This window comes from Hylobates moloch, unplaced genomic scaffold, assembly GCF_009828535.3.
Source record: "Hylobates moloch isolate HMO894 unplaced genomic scaffold, HMol_V3 SCAFFOLD_4, whole genome shotgun sequence".
NCBI classification, from domain to species: domain Eukaryota; kingdom Metazoa; phylum Chordata; class Mammalia; order Primates; family Hylobatidae; genus Hylobates; species Hylobates moloch.
The window spans coordinates 6,090,052-6,106,121 of record NW_026652279.1 but is presented as its reverse complement, the minus strand read 5'-3'; the positions used below and the strand labels follow the sequence as shown (position 1 = coordinate 6,106,121).

General features: G+C 39.1%; 1 protein-coding gene across 4 annotated transcripts; it reads left to right on the top strand.

The window, feature by feature from the left end:
* Positions 1 to 445: 445 nt before the first annotated feature.
* Positions 446 to 11,693, top strand: PSMD6 (proteasome 26S subunit, non-ATPase 6). 4 transcript variants are annotated; one of them, XM_032149432.2, is made up of 9 exons: positions 446 to 669; positions 1,143 to 1,301; positions 1,421 to 1,626; positions 4,525 to 4,670; positions 4,929 to 5,148; positions 5,258 to 5,366; positions 8,717 to 8,885; positions 11,263 to 11,340; positions 11,491 to 11,693. In XM_032149432.2, the coding sequence occupies exons 1-9, from the start codon at positions 525 to 527 to the stop codon at positions 11,585 to 11,587; spliced, it is 1,329 nt and encodes a 442-aa protein (XP_032005323.1). In that variant the 5' UTR covers positions 446 to 524; the 3' UTR covers positions 11,588 to 11,693. The 4 variants fall into 4 exon arrangements, with proteins under 4 accessions (XP_032005323.1, XP_032005322.1, XP_058293115.1 ...); XM_032149431.3 differs by lacking the exon at positions 1,143 to 1,301 and having other exon boundaries at positions 449 to 669; XM_058437132.1 differs by lacking the exons at positions 446 to 669; positions 1,143 to 1,301 and adding an exon at positions 715 to 893.
* Positions 11,694 to 16,070: the final 4,377 nt, after the last annotated feature.

The following is a 16,070-nucleotide window of genomic DNA, read 5'->3' as shown; positions in this document are numbered from 1 at the left end:
TTACATGACCTTGGTTGGTCAGTTTCCCTAACCTCTTTGTGCCTCAGTTGTCTTACCTACTAAATAGGCTAATAGTACTACCTCGCAGCATGAAGATGATTTTAATAAGATGAATGAGAGTAACGACTCGACAAACTATGGTGATTGTTTTTATTGATGCTGTTACTACATTTTCAGTTTTCAAAAAATTTTAAGCTCCCATCAGTTACAAACGGAAAGTAAAATAGCTAAAAAGGGAGCGAGAAACAGATTCAAGAAATTGTGCTTTTGAGTTGGGCTGCACCCACTCTGGGACTCCGCGGGGGTCCTCGAGGGTGGAAAAGCCCCGTGACTACACTGGCGCGCAGGCGCCCAGGCCGAACGAGGCGTTGCCGGAGGTGTCCAGCAGAGGACGCTGCCGTCGGAGACGGGACCGGAAGCCGGGCCGGAGACGGCCGGGCGTGTTCGCCGACTCCTCCCGCTTCCGCTGCCGCAGCCGGTCGGAACCAAGTTGTCTCCTGTCAGCCGCTGTCCCCATCGCCGCGATGCCGCTGGAGAACCTGGAGGAGGAGGGTCTGCCCAAGAACCCCGACTTGCGCATCGCGCAGCTGCGCTTCCTGCTCAGCCTGCCCGAGCACCGAGGAGACGCTGCCGTGCGCGACGAGCTGATGGCGGCCGTCCGCGATAACAGTGAGGCTCGCACGAGCGCCGAGTCAGCGGCCTAGGCCTGGGCCGTCCCCGCGTTCCGGAGCCTGCGGGGCCTTTTTTTGATGGAGCTCCAGATCCCTCTGACGGGGTCTCCAAGACCAGGCCTGGCTTCTCCGGCCCTTAGGGTTTTGCTTTGGTTTGGGGATACCCTGGGGGACCTCGACTTATCTCAGAGGGGTCTGCGTCTCTCTGTGCTGCCTTCCCCTGTAAGGGCAGCTTGGAGGAGAATCGTGAGGCATTAATATGTACTCCTGTGCTAGGCACAGCGTAAAGGCCCCGTGACTTACTGTCACTGGGGACTGCTCCCGGGCGTGGGGTATTCCTGTAGGAGAGTTCAGCTTGCCCGTGGAAGGGAAATTTGGGTTCCGTTCTTTTTGGCTCTTCTATAGTGAATGTGAATGTTTGAACATATGTATGTGAGTATGTGTGTATAAACGGTCTTTCCCTGTTCGAAGACTTTTGGAACAGAATCCGGCAAGAGCAAACCGAGGATTGCCCTCCCTCTAGCCCTAGTAGAGGTTGGCAGTGCCAGAATTGGCCCTCACGCAAACCTCCCACCAGCATACGTTTATGTTTTGCCAAGCCGATTATTAAGCCCCATCGCATGCCTTCCTGTTAGTGGGGAAGAGACTGGTGGATGACTTGTGGCGGGGCGGGGGATGAAATACGTGGGCAGACTTTGACTTGAGGGCACAAGTGTCCCCACTCACACATCCCTCTTTTTGCATGTTAGACATGGCTCCTTACTATGAAGCCTTGTGCAAATCCCTCGACTGGCAGATAGACGTGGACCTACTCAATAAAATGAAGAAGGCAAATGAAGACGAGTTGAAGCGTTTGGATGAGGAGCTGGAAGATGCAGAGAAGAATCTAGGAGAGAGCGAAATTCGCGATGCAATGATGGCAAAGGCCGAGTACCTCTGCCGGATAGGTGACAAAGTGAGTAGAGATGATTTTCCCTCTCTGTAGTTAGTATAGGCTAAAATTGGAGACTATTCCAGATAATCGTTTCTCGTTAAAAAAATTAACTTCGTTTTAGAAAAAGTATAAAGGTAATCATGCTTACTTGTACTAGTGAATCAATGTAAAGATGAAAAAGTTGTCTCCATGAAATGCCTTGTCATTTCCCCAAACAGCAGCTAGGGCTGTATTCTTCCCCATTTCACCCCATGCCAATAAAAACGTAAGTGTGTATCTACAGAATTTTATTTACTGCTTTCACAAAATTGGGATCATTTTCAGCAGTTTTCTCACTTGGTTGGGAAGCACTGGTTCTGGTGTCTTTAGTACCTTACACGAGTAATACTTAGCAGAAACTAAGAAACAGTATAGTAAATGCTGAAGTTCTGTTGATCTTTCTTTACTTTGTACCTGCCCAGGGATAGGCTTTTCAGTCCTTTTATTGTGCATTTATATAAACTTTTTGGTAATTTTTTTTTTTTTTTTTTTTTTTTGAGACAGAGTTTTGCTCTTGCCACCCAGGCTGGAGTGCAATGGAGTGATCTTGGCTCACTGCAACCTCCATCTCCTGGGTTCAATCGATTCTCTTCCCTCAGCCTCCCGAGTAACTGAGATTACAGGCGTGTGCCACCACACCCAGCTGATTTTTTTGTATTAGTAGAGACCGGGTTTCAACATGTTGGCCAGGCTAATCTCGAACTCTTGACCTCAGGTGATGCACCTGGCTCGGCCTCCGAAAGTGCTGGGATTATGGGCGTGAGCCACTGCACCCGGTCATAAAATCTTTTTTACGTAAAACTTTATATATAAAAGAATATAAATGCTCAATAAAAGAACCAATTTTTTAAAAAATTAATACTTGCAGAAATTTTTAATTCTACAGAATTTTTTTTTTTTTATGAACATGGGATCATAGTGTATTAGTGTAGTCCTGTTTGCCCTTTTCATTCAGCATTATGTTTAAGAGGTCTTTTCCATGCCAACATACATAAATCTGGCTCATCCTGGTTAACTGCTGCCAAATGTTCCACTGCAGAGCTAGCTCTGGCATAGTTTATTTGCCTGTTCAGCTGTTGTTGGACATACGTGTTATTTTCATCTGTTTTTGCTTTAGCAGACTGCTGCTGTAAAAACGTGCTTATGTATGTCTCTGTGTATATATGCTAGTGTTTCTCTAGGGTATAGTATATGAAACAAAATTGCTGGGACAATGAACAGTTTCTTTTTTTTTCTTTTTTAAAAATGTGTGGCCAGTTGTTCTGCATAACAGCCAGCTTCCTCCACCATCAGGGCACCAGAGGGGTACTCACCATTACTGGATCTTTGACATTTAATTGAGTAACTGTGTAATAGTGGTTAAGAAAATGGGCTTTGAATGTTTTTAATTTTAAATTATCTGCCCGGAAGTATTTAGGTATAGAATGACATGGTGCCAATATAAAAAATAAAAATAGTGTGAGCTCTGGAATGAGATTGCCTGGGTTCTATTTTCAACCTCGGTAATTATGATTTATGAAACCCTCAGTTTCCCCATGTGTAAAATAGGAGTACTGACAGTTTTTACTTAATGCGGATTAAGGATAGGAAAAAGCTTAGACTGGTACCTAGCACATAGTAAGTGCCTAAATGTTGTTTTGTAATGTGTATCTAAAACGAGGTTTTTTTCTCTTTTCTAGTTGTAAACTTAAGACGTGGTCATTGTAAAAATTTGGAAAATACAGAAAAGTTTAGAATTAGCTAGTGGTTTCCATTTACTTTTAAGCTGTATGTTTGTGGCTCGGTTTTAAAGACTAATATATTACATATGAATGAGAAACTTCAAACTTTTGATTCAGGTTTTGAAGAATTTCAACAAGGACATGCTTGAATCAGTATCAGGAAGTTGTAAAATGTTCTTATATTTCCTCTGTATTTATTAAATATTCTTCCAAAAAGAACAACTTTTCCCCTCCTATTTACTCTCCTTTTATATTTTATTTATTTTATTTAGTATTACTAAATACTTAATGGACTCAGTGGGCTTTTATTATTCACTGTTTACCACTGATGAGAGTCTTTATTCTTTATGGTGCTAAGTTTGTTGCAAATTTGTTAGCAGAGGCTCCTTCAAGACACTGTCTTTGTCCTTTTGACATATCTCATTAGTCTTATTTTCTGATAAAACAAAATGTCACAGGTTCACCTGTTATTTTCACTCTAATGAACCTAGAATTATCTATTTTTCCTAGGATCCCTGGTTCCTTTTAGTGGGGGATAGTATTTAAAAACCAAGATCTGAGTGCTAGGTGTATCCATTGCTGTATTCCCAGTCCCTTATAAATTTGTGAAATATAACTAATAATTACATGAGACAAACCAGGCAGACACATACTGAAAACTACCAAGTATGAATAAATTATTTTATTCATATTCAAAGCAAAGGAAACATCCCACAATGCTTTGAGAGAAAATTACATATTTACAAATTTAGTCGTATTCCAATAACGACTAAGATACAATTTCCAAAACCCTTCAGATGATACAAGTTATTTTGAAATAGTGTATTGTGATTATTAAAGAGAGAAAACATTGAATATACAGAACAAAGAAAAATACTTAACAATTGTGAATATGTTTTTCTTCAGTTGTTTTCCAGAATCTAAGTATATGCTTGGGCATTTCTGATGTATTTTTTATACTTTATACGGGTAGAGAAAGTAGAATAATAAACCCTTATGTACTTATCACCCAGCTTCAACAATTAACAGTTAATGGCCATCTTGTTGTACCTCTACTCCTACCTCTTCCCTCAACCTTTGAAGAAAATCCCAGACAGCTGATAGCTTTTTTTGGAAACTTGTAGCCTTTTCTCACCTATTGCCTTGGCTTTCTTGACAGGAGGGAGCTCTGACAGCTTTTCGCAAGACATATGACAAAACTGTGGCCCTGGGTCACCGATTGGATATTGTATTCTATCTGCTTAGGATTGGCTTATTTTACATGGATAATGATCTCATCACACGAAACACAGAAAAGGCCAAAAGGTACTTTCTAACAGTGGGATTATATTCTCTCTAAATTATGATGCTACAAATGAGAAGCTGATATAAGAAACTGCCTGTTTTGTTTACAGCTAGTAAGTTTGGTCAAATGATTGATGTACTTATTTAGTAAAATATTTTAAACATTTCCTTTTGGTTCAAGTTGTTACAAGTTGTTTTCTCATTTCAAATAACAGAAAATTTTTTAAAACGTGGCCTTGTCTGTTTCCAGACTATGATCTTACTGTTTTTATTTCACAGCTTAATAGAAGAAGGAGGAGACTGGGACAGGAGAAACCGCCTAAAAGTGTATCAGGGTCTTTATTGTGTGGCTATTCGTGATTTCAAACAGGCAGCTGAACTCTTCCTTGACACTGTTTCAACATTTACATCCTATGAACTCATGGATTATAAAACATTTGTGACTTACACTGTCTATGTCAGTATGATTGCCTTAGAAAGACCAGATCTCAGGGAAAAGGTAATGACCAAACTTTAATACTCAAATTTAAAGACTTGTTTTTTTGTTTAAATACACAAATCATTAAAATGTACATTTTTTTTTGGTATATGTTTTTAAAAATACCTAGGTCATTAAAGGAGCAGAGATTCTTGAAGTGTTGCACAGTCTTCCAGCAGTTCGGCAGTATCTGTTTTCACTCTATGAATGCCGTTACTCTGTTTTCTTCCAATCATTAGGTAAGGATAGAGTTGGTGTTTTTGATTATCTGTCTTCGTCTTACTCCTGCTCCTGTGTGCAAATAACCTAAGACGATTTTTCACCTATCTGAGAAATGTAGTGTGTAGGTAGCTGCATATCTTTGATCAGTATTCCTAATGTGCCCAGTTTTGTTTAGAAGAAGGGTCATCAGATTGTGGCCTGCTGTATGGCCCAGGAGGTAAGAATGATTTTTACATTTTTCAAGTGTTGTTTAAAAAAGGAGGATGTGACAGAGAGCTATGTAGCTTGCAAAGCGTAAAAATACTTAACTCTCTAGTCCTTTGCTGAGGATATTTGCCAGACCCCTGGTTAAGAGTCTTAGTGGGGTGTAAGGCAAAAGTGAGCAAATGGTTATAAGTATTGAGCTTCATGGGGACAGAAGTGAGGGAATTCTGAATGTGATTTGGGGTAGAGATTAATTGAACCTTGAATTCAGCAATGGTTTATTCTGTATCAGTAGCTAAATAGCTAAATCTCTGTGCTGATTTGCAAATCATTTTCAAGGGCTATGGGTTAAGAAAATAATCTGTTGAACATAATTGTATTCTTTCAAAGCTAGTTTGTAGTGATCCTGCCTACACACATTTGCTTGCTCTTCCCTCTTGTCCCCATTCTTTCCTGGCTATTTGGTTTCCTAATAATGACCACAAACTATTAAGATGATAGAAGAATTAGCTTGCATCAGGTTGACCCAGGGGTCTTTCCCAAAACTTAAAATTTCACATTGATATGTTTTCTTGTTTATGCTGCAAATTTCAGAAGGTGTTTGGTTAAATAGCATTGGGGAAAAGTGGGACTAGACGGTTCCAAATGACGATTGTTAATGTTTTTGCAGTGGGTTTTGGCCCAGTGTTTTTGGATGCTTTCTCCCTGCATACCAATTGGGCTGCTTTATGAGAACTCAGTACTTACCTCAGGTTTCCCCAGCATGATGAGTTACTCACTTGGCCTTATCTTCTCATACATACACACAAAGTCATGTTGCTTTTGCACATAAGGTTACATTGTAGAATCGCTCTTTTCCCTTTTTTATGCTTGAGGTCTCCTGGTCATCACTCAACTCAAATATGGACCCCTTCCCTGCTTCCCTCAGTCAGAAGAAATCTCTTACTTCTCTGCATTCCTGGGGTTCTTATTGTATGCCCCCTCCTTTAAAAAAACTGAGGAATAAATCACATACCATAAAATTACCTAAAGTGTACAATTCAGTGCTTTTTCGTATATTGGCAAGGTTTTGCAAATATTAATAATTCCAGAACATCTTGATCACCCCAAAAGGAAACCGATACCCATTAGCAGTCACTCCCTATTACTCCTTTCCCCCAGCCCCTGGCAACCACTGATCTACTTTATGTCTGTACGAATTTGCCTATTCTGGACATATCATCTAAGTGCAGTCATAAAATACATGGCTTTTTGTGCCTGGCTTCTTTCACTTTATAATGTTCCCACATTCGTCCATGTTGTAGCATGTATCAGTACTTCCTTTTGTTTTATAGCCAAATGGTAGTCTGTTGTATGTATATACTACATTTTATTTATCCATTCATTAGTTCATAGATTTTTGGGCTGATTGCACTTTTTGGCTACTATCAGTAATGCTATAATGAAGATTTGTGTACAGCTTTTTCAGTGGACATATGGAGTGGAATGGCTGCATCTTAATGGTAACCCTCTGATAAACTTTTTGAGGAACTACCAGTTTTCCAAAGCAGGTGCCCGCACCATTTGACATTCCCATCAGCAGTGTGTGAGGGTTCCAGTGTTCCCACATCCAGTACTTATTATTTTCTGTCTTTTTGATTATAGGTATCTTTGTGAGTGTGAAATGATATCTCATTGTAATTTTGATTTGTTTCTCTCTCATGACTAGTTTCGTTGAGCATCTTTTCATATACTTACTGGCCGTGTGCCCCACTTGCGAAAACTTAGCACACTGTTTTGTGATAATTTCCTAGTTTGCCTCCTTTGCGAATTAGAATTTCTGGGAGCAGACCTTATGCTTTTTTTTTTTAATCTTCATAATGACCCCGACAGCAGGACAGCACTTGGTACTAATGTGCTCTAAACTAATTCAATTGGAAAAGGAAGTAGTATCCTTTTCTGGATAATACCTGACTATATTTAGAAATCAAAGATAAACTGAGAAAGTGAAAGGTTTTGTATCTCACCTCACCCCCAAATCCATACACACATTGACTCACATACAAAATTTCTCCTGAGACAATGATTTTAATATTTTGTTTTATATCCTTCTAGACCTTTCATTTATTTATTTATCACAAACATAAGTATACTCTAGAGTCTCTTTTCTTGCTCACCTTCGATATACCTGTTGCTGTCTTCCTGCTTGCATTCTGAGTCTGGCATCCTTTCTGTTCCTGGGCTTCACCATGCTTTTCCTGCCTTCAGACTTTTGTATCATTTACATTGCTCTGTGCTTAGCCAGCCCCTCAGAGAGGTATTCCCTGTCCACCCCAATCCAGTGGAGGGCTTCCTAATCACTCTATCATGTTACTTTTATTTTCTTCACAGGATTTATCTTGTGTATTTGTTCATCCGTCTCTGCCCTTTGAAAATTTAGTTTTTGTGGCAGCAAGGGTCTTGTCTTTTGGTTCACTGCCATATAACTATCTAGAGTAGTGATATACAGGAGTTATTCAGTAAAATAATTTATATTTGTGTGGATTGCTCATTAATAAATACTCTACGTACATTTTACTGTCTGACTTCCAAAGATCTCTTCTGGATTAAGGCCATTAACTCATTGTTATAAATAAATTTTCTAGTTTATCATTTGTCTTCAAACCTTGTTCATAGTGTTTTGTTACGCAGTCTGTTTACCTGAACAAATAAACAGGAAATAGTCATCAGTCTTTGCTTTCTTCTGAGTTTTGTTGCTTTTTGAAAATGTCTGATTTATACCTTTTTTCTGGTCTGTATAAATCGTTTTTCACTGTACCTGCTGTTTCTCTGTTAGAATTGTTTAAAAAATGAATTTTACTTTATTTTACTTAAGGCATAAGTAGTTCTCCGTGGTTAAAATATTAGTATGTGAACTTTGTCATCTGTGAACAAGTTCCTTTAGAAGCTGAGCTCTTTCTGAGAGTGATGTCAAATAGCCACCTGTTACTTAAAGAAGATGTTTGCATACCTGGCCCCTCCTTTAGCACTGCTGTTGCTGCCGTTTGTTGATGACATGACGTGGAAAGGCTGTGAGAAATTTGATACTTGTTTATCTGTTGGACTCAACTAGTGTTGCTTTAGTTTTTAATCTTTTTATCTGAAAAGGGGAGTCTGTTATAATTTGTCATTTTATTCATTGCAGCGGTTGTGGAACAGGAAATGAAAAAGGACTGGCTTTTTGCCCCTCATTATCGATACTATGTAAGAGAAATGAGAATTCATGCATACAGTCAGCTGCTGGAATCATATAGGTCATTAACCCTTGGCTATATGGCAGAAGCGTTTGGTGTTGGTGTGGAATTCATTGATCAGTAAGTTTGAATAATGCCATACTAATTGAAGTTTTAAAGTTGCCTTTTAAAATATGTGAACTTGTACAGTTTTTTACTTGTTTACATTGGTTCCCTCAATCTTAACGGGGAGGGGTGAGGTTTTTTTCTCAATATTATCAAAACATTCATATCCTGTTGCCTCTGACTTCCTCATGTCTGCCCCTTGCACTAACAGATGGGAAAATGAGTTGTAGTTAGGCTAAGTGATTTGTTAAAGGTCATCAGACCAGTTGTTACCAAAAGTTGTCCTCTGTTACTTCTTTATAGACCACACCGCAGCTACGGTAATGACTCTTAGATCTGATATTTTACAGTTGGTCATATTCCCTCTGATAATTCCTTCCAGTTTTTAGGTTGCTGCTGCAATTCTGGTCAAATTGGTTGTTAAATGTGGGACTTTTAGTACTTGCATCAGTGATTGAACAAATACTTAATAAGCCATTCATTACTGTATGTTTGGTACTGTTTTACAGCTCCCTCTTCACAGACTTTCATTATAGTAGTAGGGAAGAGATGGCAAGGAAGCAAATAAATATAAAAGGTGATTTCGCACATAAATGAACCTATGGAGATGAGAATGCTATCCTTACATATGGCATGCTTGAGGAGGTGAGGTTTGCTCTGAGATTTGAATTGAGAGGAGTCAGCCATATGGAGTCCTTCTGCATGCAGAAAAGGGAATAGAAAAGGCTAAGGCTTTGAGCCAGGAATAAGCTTGGATGTTGTAGGAACAGAAAATGTCAGTGTGGCTCCAGCATAGTTGGGGGAGCGGTAGGAGATTGTGAGGATAATACATGGAGAGTTAGGCAGGTGATGATTTGTGTAGGGGCTTGTAGGTCATGGAATGGAGCTTGCTTGAGTTTTAAGTTTGATAGGGAGCCGTTGGAAGATTTTTGAGCCCAAGTTACATGGTTCTATGCAGTGTCTTATATAGAGTAAGGTGGCAGGGAGACCAGTTGTGCCGTTTAGTAGCTTTTGGAGAAGATGTTACCGTGGCGTGGACGAGGGTAGTGAGAGTAGAGTTGGGGAGGAGACATACACAATATGGGATGTCCGGATGGTATCTAGATCAGTGGCTCCCACATGTAGGTGTTTTTAAATGTTGATGGTGTTTTCAATGGTCTGCAGTGGAAACTTTAAATGAAGATGCATTTCTTTTAAATAAGACCATTCTCTTTTTAGTATTTTTGAAATTTCAAACATCCATAAAATTGTAAAGAATTGTACAGTACATTTTAACATATTTGCTTGTTATAATCTATACATTTTATGTTTTTTAAACACTTCAAAGTAGGTTTCAGACACCAACACATTTTTTAAATGATCCTTACCAAAATGGAAGGCTGATATCCCAAGGTTTTGTTCCATTTCTGAATTCTAGTCTGTGCAATTGAAGTCTGGTGACCACTCTAAGAGGGTTGTTCATTAGGGTGCTGGCTGGGCAGTATGAGTGTGTTTTTCATGAGTCAGTGGAAGGAGTGGCTTGTTGTGAGCAGTGCATGAGAAAAAGGGCTTGGCTTTGCTTCTTTTTCCAGCTCTGTGGCCTTGGTCAGGTTATGTCTCTTCAGTATTTTAACTGTAATATGGAGATAAAGCCTTCATTAGGGGCACACACCGCAGTATTCCTTAAGTCATCTTGATGACGAGTGAATGCAAGGCAACTGGTACCTTTCAGGTAGTAGTTGAATTCAGGTAGTATTTGAATTGTTCAGTTTTTTTTTCCTTCATGTTCTAAGACCAGCTTGAGAGGCAAAGTTTGTACCACTGAGCTCTAGTTGTTGTTACCTAAATACCTAAGAATTTTAAATCTGGGTTGTCATGGATTCTTTGTTCTTTTTTTCTCCCTTAAAAAGTTACATTTTAGATGAAATCCCCTTTTTTAAAATGGGCAAAGCAATAATTCTACATTTCTCCCCTTCCACTTGTTTAGACTAAGGTATGTTAGAGAGGGAAAGGGTTGTTGTTTTAGTAAATACTATTGCTGTTGACGTGTTTACCCATGGGCTGTGTTCCATAATTTTGTTTTAGGTCTTTTGTTTGAAATAGTTTACTGTTTTATCAGTTTTGGTCCCTAATTTTTCCTAACCTACAGTTTTTCTCTGAGTACATATGGTTTCATTGTTTGATCTACTTTCTCTCTGAATATGAACTTCTAGGATCATGCTTATTCTAGTAGATGATGACTTAAAGCCTGCAATACACCAGGGACTACCTCAACTACTGTATATTGCAATAACAAGCTTGAAGGGAAGCTAAATGTCACAAATTTAAGACTATTTTAATGCAGTTTGCATTTTTCTAAGAATTTTCTATAAAGCTAATTCTGTTATTTTTTTTTTTTTTTTCTCTAAATTAGGGAACTGTCCAGGTTTATTGCTGCTGGGAGACTACACTGCAAAATAGATAAAGTGAATGAAATAGTAGAAACCAACAGGTACTCTCATTTTGTGTATCATTTGTTACACTGCTCGGAATAAGGGGCATTCCTAAATCTTAAGTGCCTTAAATTTTAAAAGTAGGTCAACTATTGTCATGGAATAACGTGACTGGTAAATAATTCATTTTTTCTTGAATTTATTTATAGACCTGATAGCAAGAACTGGCAGTACCAAGAAACTATCAAGAAAGGAGATCTGCTACTAAACAGAGTTCAAAAACTTTCCAGAGTAATTAATATGTAAAGCCATGTAACAAAAGATTTGCTTTAGAGATAATTATTTGGAATTTTTATAGCTTACTTCACAATGTGCCCAGGTCAACTGTATAAAATAAATATACTGCATTGTTGTTTCTTTCCATTTGTTTTTTTCTTAAACACATAGGCCTTCTAGAATGGGGTCCACTTACATTAAAATAATGTCACTTGAATTATTCATTAATGAAAATCTGGTTTATAGCATAATGTTGCAGCCAGGTTCAGCTAGGTTCAGATCCTGACTGCCTCATCAGTAAAATATGGATGGTGACACAGCCCATTATTGCTTACCTTTAAATCTCTTACCTTTAAGCTTCCCGATTTTAGGAATAAGAGTACATACTATATAGTGGCCTACAATTAAACAGTGTCTCCCACTTAAGATAAAGAAAATAAGCTTTCCGGCAGGAAGTTACCCTTTTTTAGGAAGCTGACATAACCTGGATTACAGAATCTACCAAGGCTTATCTCAGTTTTCTAAAACCTTATACATAAGTATTGGCAAACTGAATCTTTTCTAAAACCTTATACATAAGTATTGGCAAACTGAATCTTTTTTCCAAAAGTAGGACCATAGTAATAATAGCAGCGAGGAAGACAAAGTTGTTCCCCTGTTTGTTTGAAACAGTTTATAACTAACTTTATTAGTTTTATCAGTTTTATTCAGTGTGTCAGAATAAGTGCTATAAGAAGTATAAAACCAGATAGATAGATAGAGATACAGGGTATAGGCTCTCTTCTGGGGTGCTGTGGAAGGCTTCTATGGTAAGGTGACATTTAAGTGAAAAGGAGGGAGAGCCCGTGAACATATGGAGGGAAGAAAGGGAAAGTCCCTGGCAATTTTAAGTGCGGATTTGGCTTACCTTTTAAGTCTCACTTATGGCATTTGGTGGCATGGATTGTACAGGCAGCTGGATTTGCTAAAAGATTTAGAATGGGGTGAGGAGGATGAGGGGGAGAAAATTTGTCAGAGGAGAACCTAGGCTTTTTGGCTTAAGTGAAAGACAGCTAGTGACCTTAATGAGCAGTTTTGGTAGAGGTGAGTTCAGAAGAGAATGGGAAATGGCATTTTACTGTAAAAGGCAGGGGAAGGAAAGAAGAGTTTTGAGTTTTTTTGTTTTAAAGAACATTTACTGATGGGAATGATCCCTGTTAACATATTAGTAGAAAAAAACACATGATCTCATTTGACTGAAAATAATTTGATACAATTCAACATTTCTTCATGATAAAAACTCTTCAGTAGACTAGACTATGAATAATAGGTTGGGAAATCAAAGCCCTATCACAAGGTAATTAATGGCAAAATATTAGAAGGTAATTAATGGCAAAATATAGAGACAGCAGCTCTCATCCCTGGAAGAAGAGCCATTGGTTATATGCCAAGGAAAGCAATGTGGCCAGAGCTCCGTTTTGAAAGGAGTTTCCTGTAGGCACTATATGGTGGAGGGGAGGCTTTTAAAATGCGGAATATGCCTAAAGTATTTGAGAATATCCACCTATGAATTTCTAAAAATGCTTATCTAGAAAACATATTTCTTGAAGGAAAACACCTCAGCTTTTTGGTTTTCTACAGAAAACCAAAGCTAGTCAGGAATGCAAAGGTGGCTTCTGAATGCTACAAAGTTGCAGTTGGTCACCCACAGGCTGCAACTGACACACCCTAAATACTTTTCCAAGAAAAAAATTTATAGTTACCACATAAAAGTTGACAGTTTAAAAACCACATATCTAGCTTCTCTGGAAAAAGGATAGATGAGGCTAACTCTGGACTCAGGCTCCAATAAGCTGAGCAACAAGCATAGCGTGTTTTCCAGTGTGCCCCAGTCTGTTCATATATACTGCCTGTCTGCCTGGCCGCTGCTGGCATTTGAGTTTGTTATCCCTGCATTACCCCCAATATTGTACATGTGAGGTTGATGATTAACAGCCTCCTGTGTTAATCAACTAAGACAGGGGTGTCCAATCTTTGGGTTTCCTTGGGCCACAGTGGAAGAATTGTCTTGGGTGACACAAAATACACTAAGGATAGTTGATGAGCTCAAAACAAAACAAAACACCACATAATGTTTTAAGAAAATTTACAAATGTGTGTTGGGCCACATTCAAAGCTGTTGTGGGCTCTGGGCTGGACAAGCTTGAGCTAGGAGAAACTATCCAAAGAATTTTTTTTTTTTTTTTTTTGAGACAGAGTCTCGCTCTTTCACCCAGGCTGGAGTGCAGTGGTGCGATCTCGGCTCACTGCAAGCTCCGTCTCCCGGGTTCACGCCATTCTCCTGTCTCAGCCTCTCCGAGCAGCTGGGACTACAGGCGCCCGCCACCACGTCCGGCTAATTTTTTGTATTTTTAGTAGAGACGGGGTTTCACCGTGGTCTCGATCTCCTGACCTTGCCATCCGCCCGCCTCGGCCTCCCAAAGTGCTGGGATTACAAGCATGAGCCACTGCGCCCGGCCCCAAAGAATTCTTAACCTTCATCCTGTCTCTAGTAGCTTTAACTGATACAGCTTGTTTTCTGCTTTTATTCAAGAAGGGTACTTCACAATATGAAAATAAGGTTATGAGATGATGCTAAAACAGTTATACATAGTTCCTTTTTCATGTTGGTAAATGTTTTCTTTTGAAGTTGGAAACAATCTTATTTTTAACCCTGGTTTCAGTCAAAATTAACTATCCTAGTGTGAAATGATATCACCAGAATAAACTATCTTTTGTGATTATTTTTAAAGCAAAAATGCCAGTTTCTCTTACCTCAGTAAAATCTGATTTTATAGCAAATCTATCCAGTAAGAGATAAATATTTTAAAGCTATGTCAAATTATGGTAATCTATTTCCTGTATTAGAAATAACAGCTTTAGGTCAATTTTTAAGTTATTAAATAACAGTGTCTCTTAGGACAGAAACAGTCTAAAAACCACTTTTGTTAAGTTAACTTTTACCTGCCCCAGATGGCTAGAAGGATGCCTACAACTTGATCACTAAGCATGCAATACTCAATACACTTAGGATTTTGTGACTGAACACATTTGGTCTTTTATAACCTGACCAAACATTAACTGATAAAAGGCTACTAATCATTAGCAAATCATTTCTGTAATTTCATATTCTGAATTAGTCCTTGGTGCTGCTGTTAACCTAATGTTTTTAAGAAGATGAACAGCTGACAGTTGAAATACCTGCCCCCATGATTATGGGGAAAAAGGGTGGAGGGAACTATGATAATCCCTGGCCTTCCCAATGCTACATAAACTTGTAGTTGCTGGTAACAAACCTGTGGCCTCCACGATGGCAATGGGGGAGTGAGGTAAAATCCCCATCTGGATAACATGAAAAGCTCTGATCATCACTAGTTTTGGTTTCAAAGCTATAGCGCCACAGATCTGCATTATGCTTGTGTTTCTGAAGGAACACAAAGGCTATCAGGAATTTGTAGCAGTCTGATCCAGGCCATTTTAACCTTGACATACATGGTCAAAGGGTATAACCTTTTTTTTTTTCATTTAAAAATCTCTTATAGTGGCATAACTTTCCCTGTACAAATTGGGTTTAAGAAACAAAAGGGACAATTTGCTAATCAATGATGAGCCTTTAATCCAACCATTATATATCCCCTTTCCATCCTGAGATCCCTTGAAGCGACCATTTAGTTAAGACTACCAACAGGTGACACCCTGACAACCTTACCAACCTTGCCTTTTAGAGGTGACCAGAGACCTGTGCTTTTCCAAAGTACTGTTATACGTGTAATTAGTGTAATATCAATGTGGGGAAACTCTTACCTTTGGATTTTGAGGACTCTGCTTTTCTTGAAAGCCTCTGGGTTGGAGGCTGTTTATTCATGTGCACCTCAGGAACTTGGGGCCAAGATGAAGTTCACCGTTTCCTAGTCCTTTGCTTGTTCTCCTGGCCGTTATGTTTCCACCTTCATTCAAAATGCCTTCTGTTTGAAGCTGCTTATAACCCACAAACACCATCAACTCACTGTGCTCACTGTCCTCAATCACACATCTCCAAGTCACTCTCCCCTCTTCATGCAGATCATCCCAGAACCACGCAACCCTAACTAATTTGAAATGGACAACCTATACAACACCCTTGACTTCACAGTTCCTCAGCCTGAATTCCAGTGCTCTTTTCCTCCATGCTGCTTCTGTCCACTGCCATGGTTTCCACCCAGGAATCACAAGCACCTCTGGCCAGTTCTGCTTTTGAAAATAATATTGGAATTCCAATTCCTCTGGCCAGTTCTGCTTTTGATAATAATACTGGAATTCCAATTCCTCCATTCCCTGTCCTATTCCTAAAAGTGCTGCATCACTTTGATAACTCTGGCCCTTGGATCTCACCTTGTAACCCCTCACTTTTATTGGCCATATGGAATTAATGTGGAGTTTGCTCTGTGACCCTGAACAAATCAATTGTCTAATCATAGAAAAAGTTACCTGGAAGGAGATTCCTAAGACCTAACAA